The 16366-nt window shown below is 46.6% G+C and overlaps 1 protein-coding gene and 1 long non-coding RNA gene across 2 annotated transcripts; one reads left to right on the plus strand and one right to left on the minus strand.

Moving 5' to 3' along the window:
• The first annotated feature begins 522 nt into the window (after positions 1-522).
• LOC136485683 (uncharacterized) lies at positions 523-3826 on the plus strand. The gene is made up of 4 exons (XR_010766514.1): positions 523-866; positions 1956-2525; positions 2624-2719; positions 3583-3826. It is a non-coding gene; the product is annotated as an uncharacterized lncRNA (long non-coding RNA).
• Positions 3827-11184: 7358 nt separating this feature from the next.
• Positions 11185-12197, minus strand: LOC136485974 (uncharacterized). Its single transcript, XM_066482755.1, has 5 exons — positions 12049-12197; positions 11850-11960; positions 11661-11745; positions 11486-11578; positions 11185-11404 (listed from the first exon to the last, which is right to left on the minus strand). The coding sequence occupies exons 2-5, from the start codon at positions 11918-11920 to the stop codon at positions 11207-11209; spliced, it is 447 nt and encodes a 148-aa protein (XP_066338852.1). The 5' UTR covers positions 11921-11960; positions 12049-12197; the 3' UTR covers positions 11185-11206.
• Positions 12198-16366: the final 4169 nt, after the last annotated feature.

Here is a 16366-nt window from a genome sequence, read left to right on the forward strand (position 1 = left end):
AACATACCCTAAATATCATGAGTATCAATTTTTGGATGACCAAAGTCCATTATTCCATGTACCTGCAGTTCAAATTTGAAATATCCCGAAAAATTCGACGAAACGAAATAAACTAATTAAATATATCAAAAAAGTTAAAATTGCCCCAAATTTTAAAATAGAGTTTGAAATACTATCACAAGGCCCCAGAAAAAAAAATTGGGCCCAAAATAAAAAATAAAAAAATGCCGAGTGCCATGGGGGGCACTCGGCAAAGTGGGCTCTGCCGAGTGCCGGCCCTGGGGGCACTCGGCAAAGTTGATTTAAAAAAAATTTGCCCTAAAAGCCCACCCCAACCCCGCGCGGCCCAACCCTCACGCCCCCAGCCACACCCGCTCCCCCGCGCCCACCCCAACCGCCGCCGCGCCCACCCCCGCCGCTGCCGCGCCCTCGCCGACGAATCGCCGCCGCCGGCGAGCCCCGCCCTCGCGCCCTCCGCCGGCCTCGCCCGCGACCGCGCCCGTCGCCGGCCGCGGCCCGGCCCCGAGCGCTGACTGCTCCCCTCGTCTGGTCAATTGACCGTCCAAAGTGCCCCCAGGTCCGCTTCCTCTTCCCTGCATCTGTTCTCCAACACCCGCTCCCAACTTGTTTCTGGATTCCCTGCATCGTTTGATGCTATAGGTATAAGATTGGTTAGGATTGCAAGATACAATCACTGATTCAGAGTACGTTCTCAGATTTTGAACTTATTTGATTTCATTCTCCTATCCGTGTAGTACGCTATAGGAGTTGTCAGGCTAACTGATGTTCACATTAAAGTTAATTAATGAGGCCATATGTGTTCTGGCACTTCTGTCAAATGATGTCAATCTGCCACCTATTCTCCGGTAGGAGTCATCCTCATGCAACAATACAGTTCGATTGTGCTATTGACCCTGTTGGCATGCCTCCCTCCTCTGAATTGTTTTGCTTTAATGTACTTCTGAGATCTTCAGCGATGTGTACAAATGGATCATTTGTGTTCTTACCCGTGCCCTGTACACAATCTTTCTTGGCTGTATCTAAGGGTTATTTGCTAGCAGTTCTATTCTACCCTATTTAATAAAAACTTAGATCTCTAAGGGTTATTTGCTGGCAGCCTTGTTCAACCCTAATTAATAAGAACTCTTATCTTTAATCATAATGGACTCTTGGAATTAGAGAATGATTCAGCCATTCAGGAAACCGGGCTCAACCTTCCAAGAAAATTTTCTATTTCAGATTCCTATATCCCTTTTGATTTACTAACTCTATGTAATCTTAAATTAACACTAATATCCCTTTTGATTTATGAACCCTATGTAATTTTAAATTAACACTATTATCAACTTTATATATAAATTCAGGTTCATTATCTATTAAATGGGCATAAGTACTAGACAATCCACTGTTGTTGTATCCATATGGATAACCAAAGTGAGGAACTTCCTCATTTAGTAACTTATAAAACAAGAGATAAAGTTCAAGCATCCCTGTGAGACAACTTCCTTTATTCCAATTGAAAATTGCATAATTTTTTGTTTACAAAATCTAATGCCTAACTAACCCCCAAACATTCAACACATATCAGTGTACTTAGTGTGGGCTGGAATACCACCATCTTATCATCAAATATGCTCTTATAAAATTAAATAATTTCACAGATTTCACTGTAAAAAACATACCAAAAGAGTATACTTCGAAATATCTATTCTGAACTTGAACATTTCAATCTCTTCCAATTTGGATTCGTACTGCACATTGTACTGATCACGTATTATGCAAATCAGGCTGTATAGCTCTCCAAGTAGTTCTTTATAATAATATCCTAATTGTCATTTCCTCTGAGGGTGAGTAATAGGTGCCGGCAATTCTCACATTGCCATTTAACTTGCAAAGCTTGCTCTAATTCATTATGCTCACTTATCTACTCTGTTGATTCCTCATTTGCAAACTAGACTACTGCCTGCTTCCTGCTATCAATTACGTGCTGAATCAACATATGATGGGAGCTGCTGGAGTCAAACATATTTTTTACTCGGGTCATAGCTGGCCAAAAATTGCAGAGGGATTAATGCCGAGTTGTCGGAGTCGGCTGACCCCGATGCTGTAACGTAGATTCGCCTCTGCTCGCCACATCACTTCTGCTGCCTCTACTACACATTCACCCACTCATCGTCGGCGAATCGAGTGGGGCGCGGGGTGGGGCGGATCACCAGCGTTGTTTCGGCCGTGGGGCAGCGGCGCCGGCGAAAGGGCGGCGCCGGACACGACGACCTCGCCCGCCAGTCCTGCCTGTCAGTGCCTTTTGCCTAGCTACGGCTGCGGCCTGAGGAACCTCATGTTCGACACCGCCGTCGTGAGCTCCATGAGCTCCAGCTGCAAAAAGCAAGACGCACGACAAAGCCGGTGGAGCAGCTCGGGCCAGCGCTCCAGTAGAGGGAGCAGCCGCCGACATGGACGACGCCCTGCAGCTGTTTGATGAAATGCCTCCAAGGCTGTCCTCGATCATACAGGCCTACAACAAGGTGGCAACTTTATCCTTGGCCATGTCTTGCTCGCATCCTCAATTCGGAATCTTCTATTGGATTTTTTTCCCAATATTATTTGAACGCTGGTGTTGCAGCCGGCATCAACACAGAAGCATCTTCTCAAGCTCTCAACCAAAGCAAGGATACAAAGAAGATTGCCTTGACGCACTAGCAGCGTCGGCGGCAGCAAGGTACCTGACCCCTTCCCGACCTTCCCTTTGCCTTCTATGTTTGAGGAGCATGAGCTTGTTGCAATGCCGATACACCACATGATCAACATTAGACAGAACGGGCAAAAAGTTATCTCACTTACCTTGGTAATTAAATGTTCTTTTGTGCTCATATAATGTGTTTCGCTAGACAACTGCTTGCATCAATAGTATCTATGCATGATTTTTTAACTTGAACATTTAGAGAAATATTAGAAATACGTAGTGTAAATGTTTAGAGCACAGTTCTCAGTTTACCAATATTTTCTGAACCTGCCAAGTATACCTTTGTTCATAAAGCTACTGAATCCTAATGAGTCGCAACAGTAACAGCACCATACCCTTGGAAAGCTCTTTAACGAACTTCAAGGTTTGATGTCTGAACACATCTCTGGAAAATCTCCAGTTCTTTACCAAGATATCATCCATAAGAAAATATAGTTGAAGAAAGACTCCAGTAACAAACACATGCATCATTGGAATATCCTTGCTTTGTGTATTTATTTTTAGAGTGTCTCATAGAGCTAAGTTACAGATGGCAAGATAAAAATCTAATAAAAGGATCATTAGTATCAATCATTTTTCTGCTTCTGAATGGAGCCACCAAGAACAACAGCAACAAAAAGATTCTTAACTCAACTAAATCAAAGCTATGGCTATGTTGGAAACCTCAGCAAACCGTTCTTATCTTTAACAGAAGCATACTATGTTGAACACAAACATGGGGCCATACTTACATTCATTGCTTTCATCATTTTAGCGTGGAAAATTCTTATTTCAATCTTTATTTACATTTTTAGACATAATGTAAGGCATGCCACTCTTTATATGCTTGTTTTGAACAGGATTTCCTCAAGGTACCAAGGACAAGGTCTCATTTTTCCATACTGTGAAGCGTACAATATCTGGACCTGAAAGGATATTTTCTTACCCCATATTAACTTGGTTATTTTAACAACGATCCATGCCCGCAGTTTTTAACAGGGCCTTAGTACAAATCAGTGGATGGTACCATCAAATCAAATCCTTGCTACTTCCACCTGCTTAATACTGCATTGCTGTTTTTAATAGTTTCAATATTTGTATTTGATGTCATTACATGCCTTATATATAGGAGTAGCTCCATGTAAAAAACAGACCATGTTATCTTCATTAAGGATGTTACAACCTCGTTATTTCAGCTTATGTTATCTTTAAGCTCGTTGCTACTAGCAACTGTGGAACCTCACTATTTGCAGACTGCTGTCCACAGGTCAATCTTTTTGCAGACATGTTTTTTGATCTTTTACAGACGAAATACCATTGAATTACCATCATAGAGTACAAAGAACATACACCAATACTGCCAATAACTACTCATAGATGGGCCGTGGGCTAATCCAAGCCCCTGTCAGCCACGTGGTTCCGTCTCCAGGTAGACCGGTTGGGACTGACGGACGAGCGTGGCTCACACCCCTGTTTTTATGCTCGACAACTACAGCTTCTGTGTGTCAGGCCCTCTGTTTCATGTTCTCTCCGGTGTCTGCATTTGTGATGTTGAACTTTGGTGCAATTGTGATGGATTTTCGATGGATTTATTAAATATGCCTGTGCTTGTGATATATAATGCATGTTGGTGATATAGACGTGATGATTGATGTATATATATATATATATATATATATATATTGTCTGTTACAATGGAATGTAAATTTTTTTTTGCAATTCTCGGGGTCTTTGCCGAGTGCCATGGGCAAGGCACTCGGCAAAGATTTTTCAAAAAAAAATATAAAATTTCTTTGCCGAGTGCCTCGCCGCGGCACTCGGCAAAGTATTTTAAAAAAAAAAATTCAGAAATTCTTTGTCGAGTGCCTAAACAGGGGCACTCGGCAAAGAAATTATTTAAAAAAAATAAAAAAACTTTGCCAAGTGCCTGGGCAGGGGCACTCGGCAAAGTAATTTTTTTAAAAAAATAAAAAAAACTTTGTCGAGTGCCTGGGCAGAGGCACTCAGCAAAGTACTTTTTTAAAAAAAATAAAAAAAAACTTTGCCGAGTGCCTGGGTTAGGGCACTCGGCAAAGTAATTTTTTAAAAAAATAAATTTTTTTTTGCCGAGTGCTGGGTCGGGCACTCGGCAAAATAACCATTAATGGCCGGCGCCACAACGGCCGAAATATTTTGCCGAGTGCCGCCCCAAACACTCGGCAAATTTTTTTTTTATTTTGCCGAGTGCCCCGATAAAAAGCACTCGGCAAAGACCCTTTGTCGAGAAAAATTTTGCCGAGCGGACTTTGCCGAGTGCTACACTCGGCAAAGCCTTTGCCAAGTGCAAAGGGCTCTTTGCCGAGTGTAAAAACACTCGGCAAAGCCGCGGCCTCCAGTAGTGACTCCTTTCATCTCAGGGCTTGACTTGAGACAATTCCAGGCAAACTTTTATCCAGATTGCAATGCAACACAATCTCTAGTTTTGCGTCTAGCTGGCGTTGTCGGGCTCAGTCGGTACCACTTTGGTACTGACTATCGCGACATTAGGTAATCTGGGCTGGCTATAGAAAATTTCCTTATCCTAAGTACAAAAGTTTTAACATCTGGTATTCATATTATGTTTGTAAGGTATCCAGATGTCCGCTATGACTGAATATGGCAGAGGTATGAAGCTGATCCATCCTGGACAATAGTAGGCGATATTATCAATGGGACGGTAAAGAATCATCCCAATGACACCTACGGTGCACCATCTGCAATGATGCGTAGCGTATCGACTCCAATGACTAATTCAATTGTTGGGAGGTTATTATTATCCGATCCCAGAATGGAGTCGCTCTCTGTGCTATATGTGCTATATTTTACTGAGGTGGAGACGCTGCAAGAGAATGAATTTCGAGAATTTGATATCTTCCTGGATGATCTCTTGTTAGTTAATGCATTCAGGCCAGAGCAAATGTTAACTACTGTTGTGACGGGCACTACGCAAGGCGCAGGTTATCATGGCGTCTCCCTTCAGGCATCAAAGTCCAGCAAGCCACCTTCGATTAGTGTGAAACGACCTGATTTCCGTGAAGGAAAATCTACAGAGTCGAAGTGTAATAAGACCGTTGTAAATCATATTATCCAAATTCCAGTCGAATATCACATCCATACAACGTAATATCATAGTACAAATAGTGCGGAATTACATAAATTATTACATCGCCGCATTGGCGGAATCAAAAGTAGCAATCATTCAGAACAGCTTGGAGATAAGATCGCCAAAACTCGAGCGTAGGAACGAACTCCTTAACCGTCAAACTCCTCAGAGCTATACTCCTCAGCAGAACCTATGTGCCAAAGTTTATCAGTACGATTTGTACTGGCCACTCCCACCCTATGAGCATTGTTTTGTGGAAATTGGATGCAAGTTGGTTATATTCAAAAGGTACCTATAAGGCTGGGGTTTCCTATGTTTTAGCATATCAAGTATATATATAATAATAGTTGGTCAAGTTTTAACACCATTCCCACACCCATTCCACCCCATTTCTGTCTAGAGCCAGGTTTCGATCCTGGGATCGATATACCACCATTTCCACACCTATCACCACATCACCACCATACCATCGCTCAGTCAATAGGCCAACTCCCTCTTGGCACTGTCTCATGGCTCGTAGCCCCTGGCTACGACCGAACACTCACTCACAGGGGGAGGAAGAGAAGGACTCATCTCGCTATCTAGTTTAAGCGAAACCCAGGAAAGGTCCATAGCCAACAAGTCGGCATATGTATCGATCGATCGATCAACCATACACTCTGCAGAGGTTTTACATAACCACAAGATCTGCCTTCTTCGCTGACCGTCGTCAACTGGGCTGATTCCGGCCGCTTGCTAGCCTAGGATAATGCCACTCTACCATTCAGCCCTGGTACACCCCAAGTCTAGTCTGGGGTGGCTGAAACTGTGAGTCATGAGCCGGGTCCACAAGGTCTCCATGAAGTCTCGGAAGGGTGTGGGCGAAATCCTCCGCGCCCCGTACCTCCTTGCATTGTCCGCTATCAATCTAGCAGTAGTGGCAATATCCTACCAAGTAGTCCGGCCGTCCCGCACCATATAGGGCAAGTGGTACGTAAGGCTTCCCGGTGAATCTGAGTACTAGTAAGTCCTTAGGGATGACCAAGCCAGAATGTCTTCATCAGGGTTTCCATTTACCGTGCCACCACAGCACCTCCACCCCGGGCTCCTCTCATCACAGGTTCACACCCAGGGCCACCTCATATCACCATTTACCCACCACAGGTATTTATTCCAGGGGTGCCCAAGTAGCACCTCATGGCAAGACTTGCCCCAGGCTCGTCGTATACTCCAACTTGGTCGACACAACCCTCACCCTCCACACACCCAAGTCACACACGCAGCACTCTCCCCAAAGTCCAGATAACTCCAGTTTCCACCACGCATCAATATAATAAGCAGTGAAATATAGCAGCGAGCGTGAGACTAGCTTAATAGCAGGGTGAGCAGAGGTAAGGTTGTGTCAAGGTAAAGGCCATCAAGAAAGCATACTACCATGCAAGTCTTATCATAGTGTGATTATAACAATAAAGTAAAGCAATAGCAGCTCTATATTAGCCATGCGTAATAGGTGCTACGAGATTGGGTGGGATGTGGTACCTTCAGTGTAGTCGTCTCCGTACTCCACACGGTACTCTCGGTCCTTGTCCGTCTGGTTCTCCTCCGAGTCTGCAAACGATCGCATTATAGTCGTGTTAGCGACGTCTATAGAACAGCACAAAAAACAATGAGAATTCAAAAGAGCCAAATGCACTCAAACATGGGTTTATTGCGTAGAGCTTGTTTTTAGATGAATTTTGGTCCTGGTCTTGTATTTTTCTGAGTTCGTATGAATTAGTTATGAATTTCCGAAGTTTCAATCATTTCTGAAAATGGGAAAAGGCTGAATTAATATCGTGCTGACAGGTGTCACACTCCTGTTGGTCCACGTGGCATGCTGATGTTAGCATGACGTCAGCATGGCGTCATCATCTCGGTTCCGAGCTGACAGGTGGGGTCCCGCTGACGTCAGCATGACGTCATCAACGTCATCAGTTCCGACAGGTGGGACCGGGGGCTCTTGGGTCACTGACATGTGGGTCCAGTCAAAGTCAACGTCAAGTCAACGGGCGAGTCAACGGGTCACAGTCACTGACAAGTGGGGCCAGAGCTGCTAACGTCAGCAGCTGACGTTGTCATGACGTCAGCATGACGTCATCTCGGCCGTTTCATCCTCTGACAAGTGGGTCCCGCATGGTGATGTCACTGACAGGTGGCCCCGGTCAATGGTCAACGTTGATCGGTCAATGGTCAATACAGGCCGGGCCTCGACTGGGCTAGTTGGGCCTAGATTTGGGCTGGGCTTTGGCCCGCCACGTGGCATGCTGTAGCGCAGCCACGTCGCCTTACTGGACCACTAACAGGCCGTGGTCCACGGGTGCAGGTGGGGTGCGGTTCATGGTGAACCCACCTGCGTTGGTCCATAGACTGCAGAGCCGGTCTATGAAGGACTTGGTCCACTTACTCCTTCCCAAGGTTTGGTTCACGTGCACGACGTGGTCATGGTCGGAGCTCGGCGGAGCTGCTCGGGATGTGGTCGACGTGGTCGTGGTCAGAGCTCGGCGAAGCTGCTCGGGACGTGGTCGACGTGGTCGTGGTCGGCGAGGGAAAAATCCCCTGCTCTTCCCCAACAGGGCTCCCGCCGGCGGTGAGGTCACCGGCGAGCCCCTGCGGCGGCGCTAGCGTCTGATTAGGGTAGGCAATAGCTTCCCCATGCCATAGCGACCGCGATGGTGGGGTCGGGGCAACAGCTAGGGCTTCCTAGGGCTCTAGCCACGGTGAACGGCGGCTCGGCGTGGCGATGCTCGTCGGCGAGGCATGGACAGGGCTATAGTGGTAGCGAGAGCCCAGTTGGAGGAGCGTGTGAGCTCCACGGTGCTTCTACGGCCATGGTGGGTGTGTTGAAGGAGCTCCTGGTGCTCCCAGTGGCTTCGGCCACGGTGGTGGGGGCAAAGCGGAGGCGGTGGCGCTCCGACGAGGTGCGGTGCGGCAACGCAGGGCTCCGGTGGGCTTCTTCCTCGGCTAAGGTGAGCGCGGTGCGTCTCTCATCATGGCAGAGCCAGTCGGGGTGTCAACGTTGCCTTTACCGTGACGTAGAAGACACGGTGGTCTCGCCATGGTTGTGCTCTCGGCCATGGCGTGCAGGGTGGTCATGCCGGTGTTCCCGAGCCGCTAGTGGTCGGTGAGGCCAGGCCTTGGGCTTGTGCGTGTGCAGCGTGTCCAGGAGCGGGAATGCTCCGCCTCTGCGTCCCCTAGGTGCGGGAACGCGGTGGCGTTCATGGCAAGTACGGCTAGCGCGGCGAGCGGCGAATGACGTGGCTTACCGTAGGGTTCATGGCGGTAGGATGGCGGTGCGGTGGCGAGGCGAGGCCGTGATGAGGCGATGCAGTGCCGTGCTGAGCAGCTACGTCGCTATAGCTGATCGGGGCGGCGCTCCTGGCTCCGGCGAGCTCCTCCCCACAGCGGCTTCCTTCTCCTCCTTGCTTCTCCCTCCTCCCTCTCTCTCGGCTTGACGCTGTGTGGTGCTGTGCCACCAGCGGCGGCGGCGAACGGGCTGAGGGTTAGGGCTCACGGACGTTGGCTTTTATAGCCGAGCTCCAAGGGCTCTAATGGTGGACGGCGATCGGGCGGTGGTGATGTGTGCGGCGCATCCGACGGCCCGCGTGCGGTAGCGTAAGCGCGGTGCAAGGGGGAAATAGGGTCATGCGATGTGCATGACCCCGGGCCCGCGCTTGCTCTGCGGTCGGGGCTCAGTCGGGAGGAGAGGCTGGCGTGGGGAGGAAGAAGACCCTATTGCTGGGTGGCTAACGCGTGGGGTCCGGTTGGCAGCGGGTGCGGCTCAGGCGCGTCGTGACGCGGTGAAGCGATACGACTGGCAGGTGGGACCCGGTGGTCGACGTCTGCGTGCGCGCGGGTGGCGAGGCGAAGCTGGGCCGGCTTCGTGGGCCGCGTGCGCGAGTGGGAGGGCAGGCGGGCTGGTTGGCAAGGCCGAGCAGGCCTGGGCTGCTACTGCTCCCTCTTCTTTCCTTTCTCTTTTTCTTATTCTTTTTCTATTTTGTTACACTTCTTTCATGTATATAAATCAAAGTGGCATATTTCTCCTTTGGTATAATGTCCCATGGTGATAATCATTGATCATAGTATATGTTGGGATATTAATCCCATGTTAGTACATTTATTTATAAACAAATATTTGTTAGCTTTTATTGATCAACACATAAACCCAAATAAAATCCAAATCACCATGTTGAATATAATGCAACTTGATGTATGTTATGTGGTAAAACAAATTCAAGGTGATGAGGTGAGATACCTGTGCAAGTCATGTAGGTTTAGTTAGATTACGACTAATGCAACACTTAGGGTTAGCTCCTACAAATGTCACTCATCATCACATGGGGTTTAAAACAAAATTTTTTCAGTTGGGATTTTTGATGTGTGGATTTTTGGGTTGTTACATAGTGCAATGGAGATATACTGGATACGACCAGTGGATGGATCTGCCACTCACTCAGGAGATGGTAAATACTACTCACTCCGTTTCAAATTATAAGTCGTTCTGCCTTTTCTTAATACATTGTTTTTATTATTACGCTAGATATAGGTGCATATAGTAAAAGCTATGTATTTAAAAAAGACAGAACAACTTAATATTTGGAATGGGTGGACTTTCATGTTTTTTTAGTTGTCCTGCTGTACGTATACTTGTTTGTTATTGTAATGGAGTATTATGAAGAAGTGAACCAGCTATATATTGTTACTGAACCGGATACCTGCTTATTTGGCACAATTCCGAACACTACTACAAAAAACATTTTTAGGGGCGGCTGGTAACCCTTTGTAGGGGCGGTTTGGCCAGCCGCCCCTACCGAACCGTCTCTACAAATCATGCATTTGTAGGGGCGGTTCCCAGGCCGCCCCTACAAATCGATTTATAGGGGCGGTTGGTGATTGAGCCGCCCCTACAAATCGATTTGTAGGGGCGGCTGGTATTACGAACCGCCCCTACAAATCTATTTGTAGGGGCGGCTCAAGAACCAACCGCCCCTACAAATCTATTTGTAGGGGCGGCTGTAGTGCTAGCCGCCTCTATAATACCTGTTTGTAGGGGCGGTTCAATCTAGAACCGCCCCTACAGTACGTTTTCCCGCAAAAAAAATTCAAATTTACAATTCAAATTCGACCAGAACTGTTTGTTTCTGCGTATTCCATCCAGCATCCACGTTGCCGAACGCCCCGCGACCAACGTTCCGAACCGCGTTCGCGTTGCCGAACGCCACGCGACCAACGTTCCGAACGCGACTACAAGCACAATAGTATTATATAAAGTACAATTACAAGTCCAATTCGTAATGATATATATATACAATCTATCATTAAATATACAAATTTCATACACATTGTTATCAACGTCCTAGAGCTAGCCTTTCAGTCTCACGAAGGTGTTGGTACTGAGGATTTGTACCTAAGTCAGACTCTCGATCATGGTAGGCGCCTCTGACGTGTACAATCTGGTCCAATATGAAGTTGCAAAGGTCGCCGACGAGCTCTAAGAGTTGGTCATCCTTGTATGGGTCTCTTTTCATTCCTTTCTCTTCTCTCCACTACAAGAAAACAAGTTTCAGTTTAGTATTTCATACCATTTATGAAGTTTTTATACTACGGGTGAAGAGGTTCAAACTTACCCTTAAGGGGTGTCTCCTGTAGGCACCGGTGTTACTCATCATAGAACATATATAGTATCCACAATGTACACTCCCAGGCCTCTGCTTGGGGCACTGTGTGTTTTGCATATGAAAATATTAGGTAATGCTTTTGACAGCCATGTAACGGAGTACTGAAGAAGTAAGTTACACTTACCGCACATAGTGTTTTTATAGCCAGCTTTTCCTTCCTCGCTGGATCATGCCTTCCGTGATGATGAGAGACATAGAACCTAAATGCCCTGTTCGAATTATTTTAGCAAATACAACTTGTTAGTATGCATAAGTGAACGTTACAAGTATGTATACAGACATATAAGCTAATGAGGATTGTCGATATGTATACGTCTTGAGAATCGATATGAAGTCTTTGTATGTCGCCGGGTCCTTATCTATTGAATCAAAGACCCATGCCATGCTCTTCCCGACATCGACGGCTATACAAATCCAGTGGTTGCTGCATGGATTTAATCATAGAACTAGATAAGCTCTTTTACATCGAATAAAATATATCGAACATAGCTTTAAGTTATAGTTGAACTTACTCGAAGTTGTATGGTAGCCATATAGTAGAGTGTTGTTGGAGATTTTTGAAAGCCAGAGCAATGTATGCCGCAACCTTAAGGGACTCTTCCCTTAGCTTCGCACTACGGATGCGCTCTTTCTCCCGAAGAGTCTTTGCAGCTGCTAGCTCTTTGGCATCCAGTGTCCACCATTTAGGGTAATTAAAATTTGTTTGGGCTATAGCTTGAGGGTCTACATACCTGGCTTTCACACTTGGCATTTGTTTGACAATGTGCACTTGCATTCTACAAATCACGGCGTGGGTTAGTTACAACAAAATTCAAAGATTACATTCATATCATATCGGGAGGACAAGGACTTACAGGCACCACGTGCGAATTAGATTCATCTCCATTTCTCCCAGGTGAAAGCATGTGTGCATGTCATTGAAGTCAAAGATAATTTTCCCAGCTGGGCTTCCAAATGTGCCGGTGGGAAAGCATGCTTGTATGATATCTATGCTCGTTGGGAGAACACGCAAGTACCAATCATGGAACCTTCTCATTCCAAGTGGTAGGCGCTGGATGTCCCGGTTTGGTAGGAAGGGCTTGCCTCTTTCATATTTTTTCGGGCAATCCTTTGACCATTCGATGGCATCAACATTTGGATACTGCTTTGCAATTTGGTGAAGTTTGCTACTGACGGCCTCCTCAGAACCCCGTGATGGGACTTTTTTAACTTGGTTTTCAGGCTTGAACTGATCATGGGAATACCACTTGGACACCGACGAGACGTCTTTGATCGGAACATAAACTGGCCTTATGTGGATTGGAATCTTCTTTCGGAGTTCCCATTCAGGCACGTCCTCATCTTCTTGTGCATCACCTTCTTCAGGAGGCACTCGTTGTTCATGTATCGGTTGTGCTTGTTGAGAAGACTGTGGCATCTCATGATGCACTTGCCCGGTACGAGCTGGAGAAGGTTGTGGCATCTCATCAGGCACATGCTCGATAGGAGGCGGGGAAGAATGTGGCATCTCAGGAATGTGGGGGTCACGAGACGATGAAAATATCTCCTCGGCCTCAACAACTCGCTCCAAATTTGGGAGAGGGGGAGGCGGCGAAGAAGCAGTCAATATAATGTCCTGTTTGTGCCAGAGGATGAACTGCCCTATAACGTCTCCGAGTAACATCAGCCCCTCGGGAGTTGCGTAGTCTATCCTCCACTGCATGAACTCGGGCTTCACTGTATGCACCTCGACCCTAGTGTAGTCCGGTGGTATGTTATTATTGTGGTGTAAGCCACCGGGAGGATGTGCAACACCCGTTGCCACCTCCATCACAGTGTTCTGCCGGCCACTGAGAAACACCAAGGTGCAACTAGTAGGTTCCCGTATGAGATCGACTGAGGTTGTGGCTGCAGTGGAACCTTGGCTGCTAGGAACTTTTGGAGGGCTGCCAACTAATGCCAGTTCTCCTGGTGGCGTCACTAATATACGTGGCTCCATAGACATTCCTTGCTCCTCCAGCGCCTTCGCAACTAGAGCCTTCACTTGGAGCTCAAGACTAGTCTCCCGGTCTCGGCCATGTTTCTTGTACATGTGCCTATCCTCTTCGAATCCTTGCTTCCAAGTCATCCTTTTCCCTAGCCCCCTGGTGCGGCCTGTGTGCTCCTTGTTTCCCAAGCCAAGGCTAAGCTCGTCCCTCTCTCTGGAAGGATTGAATGAGCCCTTCTCTTTGTCTTCAGCATATTTCAGTATCCTTGATACCACCTCTTGGGTCTCCGGCTTATCAAATTTAAGATTACTGCCGGATGGTTCTGTACTCCTCGCATATATCCAGTTCCTTGAGCGTACCTTCAACTTCGTCACATCGATATTCCTAGCAGTTGTGGCCTCTTCATCCATCTTTCTAAACTGCTCTTCCTTGGCATAGTAGCCACCGGGGCCTAGATGATGGTGGTGTTTGTTCTTCTTCGCTAGCTCGGTGTTACGAGCACTGAGCTCCAATGCCTCCGCTGAAGTCTTCTGAGCCACGAGCTCCTCCCATTGACTAGGAGTTATTTTGCCGAACTCGTTGAAGGGAGTTAACCCCTTTTGGATATACTTCGTGTTAAGCTCCGACCTCCAACGTCGCAATGACTCTCCCATCATCCTGATAGCATTTTTTTTACCAATTCGTGCTTACCCTCCGGAAATCTAAAATTGACCTTCAGCTGCCTATCCCATAGTGCATTCTTTATGTTCTCTGGTACCTCTTTCCAGTTGGGGATTGCTGGGTTCAATTTATCTCTTACTAGGGCCCCGATCACATTACGGAATCGTCCTCTTAATTCCTTCGGCTCAAGGATCTCCCCTGCTGGCCCAACCTCCGTTATCACATAGCAAGCCTTATCTGGATATAGATTTCCTTTTCTATCCCCTCGTTTCCTCTTAGGCTTGATAGTCGTGGTTGTGTCTTGAGTTTGTGGAGCAGAGGCATCGTGATCCGTCTCTGTGGTTGTTGCCTCTGCTCTCCTTTCCTCTACTCCGTCTTGTCCAGCGAGATGTCACGGACGTCGACGTCGTCTTTTCTAAGTTTCAGGAGGGACCTGTATATAGGACAGGTCAAAATGTTAGCAGAGGTAACACAGCCAAAGCTTTAGCAAAATTTACAAGCTAAGGCTTCTTCCCTACCTCCTTGTTCGGGTCAAAATCCTTGTCCAAATCTTCCTCCGTTGGCCTCCTTCTTGCTTCAGGTGGGAAAGGATCCTCGGGACTTTCATATCCCTCTTCTAACTCATCATCCTCTTCTTCTTCGCCTTCAGCAGCCTCTCCTTCAGGGCCTTCCTCCTCGTCACACTCCTCCTGAGTAAGCATCACTTCTAGATCTTTTTCTACCTCGTTATCGAACTGTTCCTGAGTAAGCTGGTCCTCTAGTGCTTGCTCCTCAAGGGTTGGCTGCTCATCATGCTCGGGGCATCGAGCTGCACGGTCTGTTGTCCACGACATTATTTCGTGCTTTGTTCTAAAAGATGCAAGAAAGTGTGCTTTAGGTACGCGAGAAGGTATAAGAAATCAAAAAGGTCTATAAACCAAAGTAGTCCTATAAAACAACAATATAAAAAACGAGAAGTAGCAGTGGTAGAGGCCTCAGAAACATGTCAATCATCATCTGATCTTGAACTTGGAGCATCAAGGCATCATAACAGAGAAGAGAGGAGAAGGTAATGTAGGGGCGGCTGCTAATGATGCCAAGTTCCTCACAAGTTCTTGATCATCAGCTCATATTCCATATAATGTATGGACTTGGACAATTTCATCATCGGCAAAACAAAGGAGAGAAGAGGAGAGGGGAGATTTGGCAAAAAAAAAGCAACTACTGCTTAACAAACCAGCAGTATATAAGAGGAGTAGTAGGAGTAGTAAGAGGAGTAGTAGTAGGAGTAGTAAGAGGAGGAGTAGGAGTAGTAAGAGGATTAGTAGTAGGAGTAGTGGTAGGAGTAGTAGTAGCAGTAGCAGCAGCAGCAGCCACTACACACCAGCAGTATATAAGCAAAAAAATAGAGGAGTGGTAGTAGTAGAGTAAGAGCAGCAGCCACTTAGGAGTAGCAAGTAGTAGTAGTAAGTAGAAAGTAGTTGAGTAGAGTAAGTGTAGCAGTAGAGTGGTAGTAGTAGAGTAAGAGAAGCAACCACTTAGGAGTAGTAGTAGGAGCATCAATGAAAGAAGAGCAGCAGTAGGAGTAGCAAGTAGAGGGAGGAGTAGTAAGAGGAGGAGGAGTAGAAGGAGGAGGAGGAGTAGGAGCAGGAGGAGTACTAGTAGGAGTAGTGGTAGGAGTAGTAGTAGTTAAGTAGTAGTAGTAGTAGCAACAGCCACTACACACCAGCATAAGCAAAAAAAATAGAGAAGGAGTGGTAGTAGTAAGAGGAGGAGGAGTAAGAGGAGTAGGAGGAGGAGGAGGAGGAGGAGGAGTAGTAGTAGTAGTAGTAGTAGTAGTAGTAGTAGTAGTAGTAGTAGTAGTAGCAGCAGCCACTACACACCAGCAGTATATAAGCAAAAAAAACAGAGAAGGAGTGGTAGTAGTAGAGTAAGAGCAGCAGCCACTTAGGAGTAGCAAGTAGTAGTAGTAAGTAGAAAGTAGTAGAGTAGAGTAAGTGTAGTAGTAGAGTGGTAGTAGTAGAGTAAGAGCAGCAGCCACTTAGGAAGTAGCGAGTAGTAAGAGGAGTAGTAGGAGTAGTAAGAGGAGGAGTAGTAAGAGGAGTAGTAGTAGGAGTAGTAAGAGGAGTAGTAGGAGGAGGACGAGGAGGAGTAGTAGTAGTGGTAGGAGTAGTAGTAGTAGTAGTAGTAATAGTAGTAACAGCAGCCACTACACACCACAGTA

Source organism: Miscanthus floridulus, chromosome 10, assembly GCF_019320115.1.
Source record: "Miscanthus floridulus cultivar M001 chromosome 10, ASM1932011v1, whole genome shotgun sequence".
NCBI lineage: Eukaryota > Viridiplantae > Streptophyta > Magnoliopsida > Poales > Poaceae > Miscanthus > Miscanthus floridulus.

Bases quoted from the DNA above. Each gene is read 5' to 3' on its own strand.
- LOC136485974 (XM_066482755.1), bottom strand. From the start codon at position 11,920: ATGGCATGGGTCTTTGATTCAATAGATAAGGACCCGGCGACATACAAA. The intron at 11,746-11,849 runs GTATACATATCG...TAATTCGAACAG, and splicing joins TTCATATCGATTCTCAAGAC to GGCATTTAGGTTCTATGTCT. The intron at 11,579-11,660 runs GTAAGTGTAACT...CAAAACACACAG, and splicing joins CTATAAAAACACTATGTGCG to TGCCCCAAGCAGAGGCCTGG.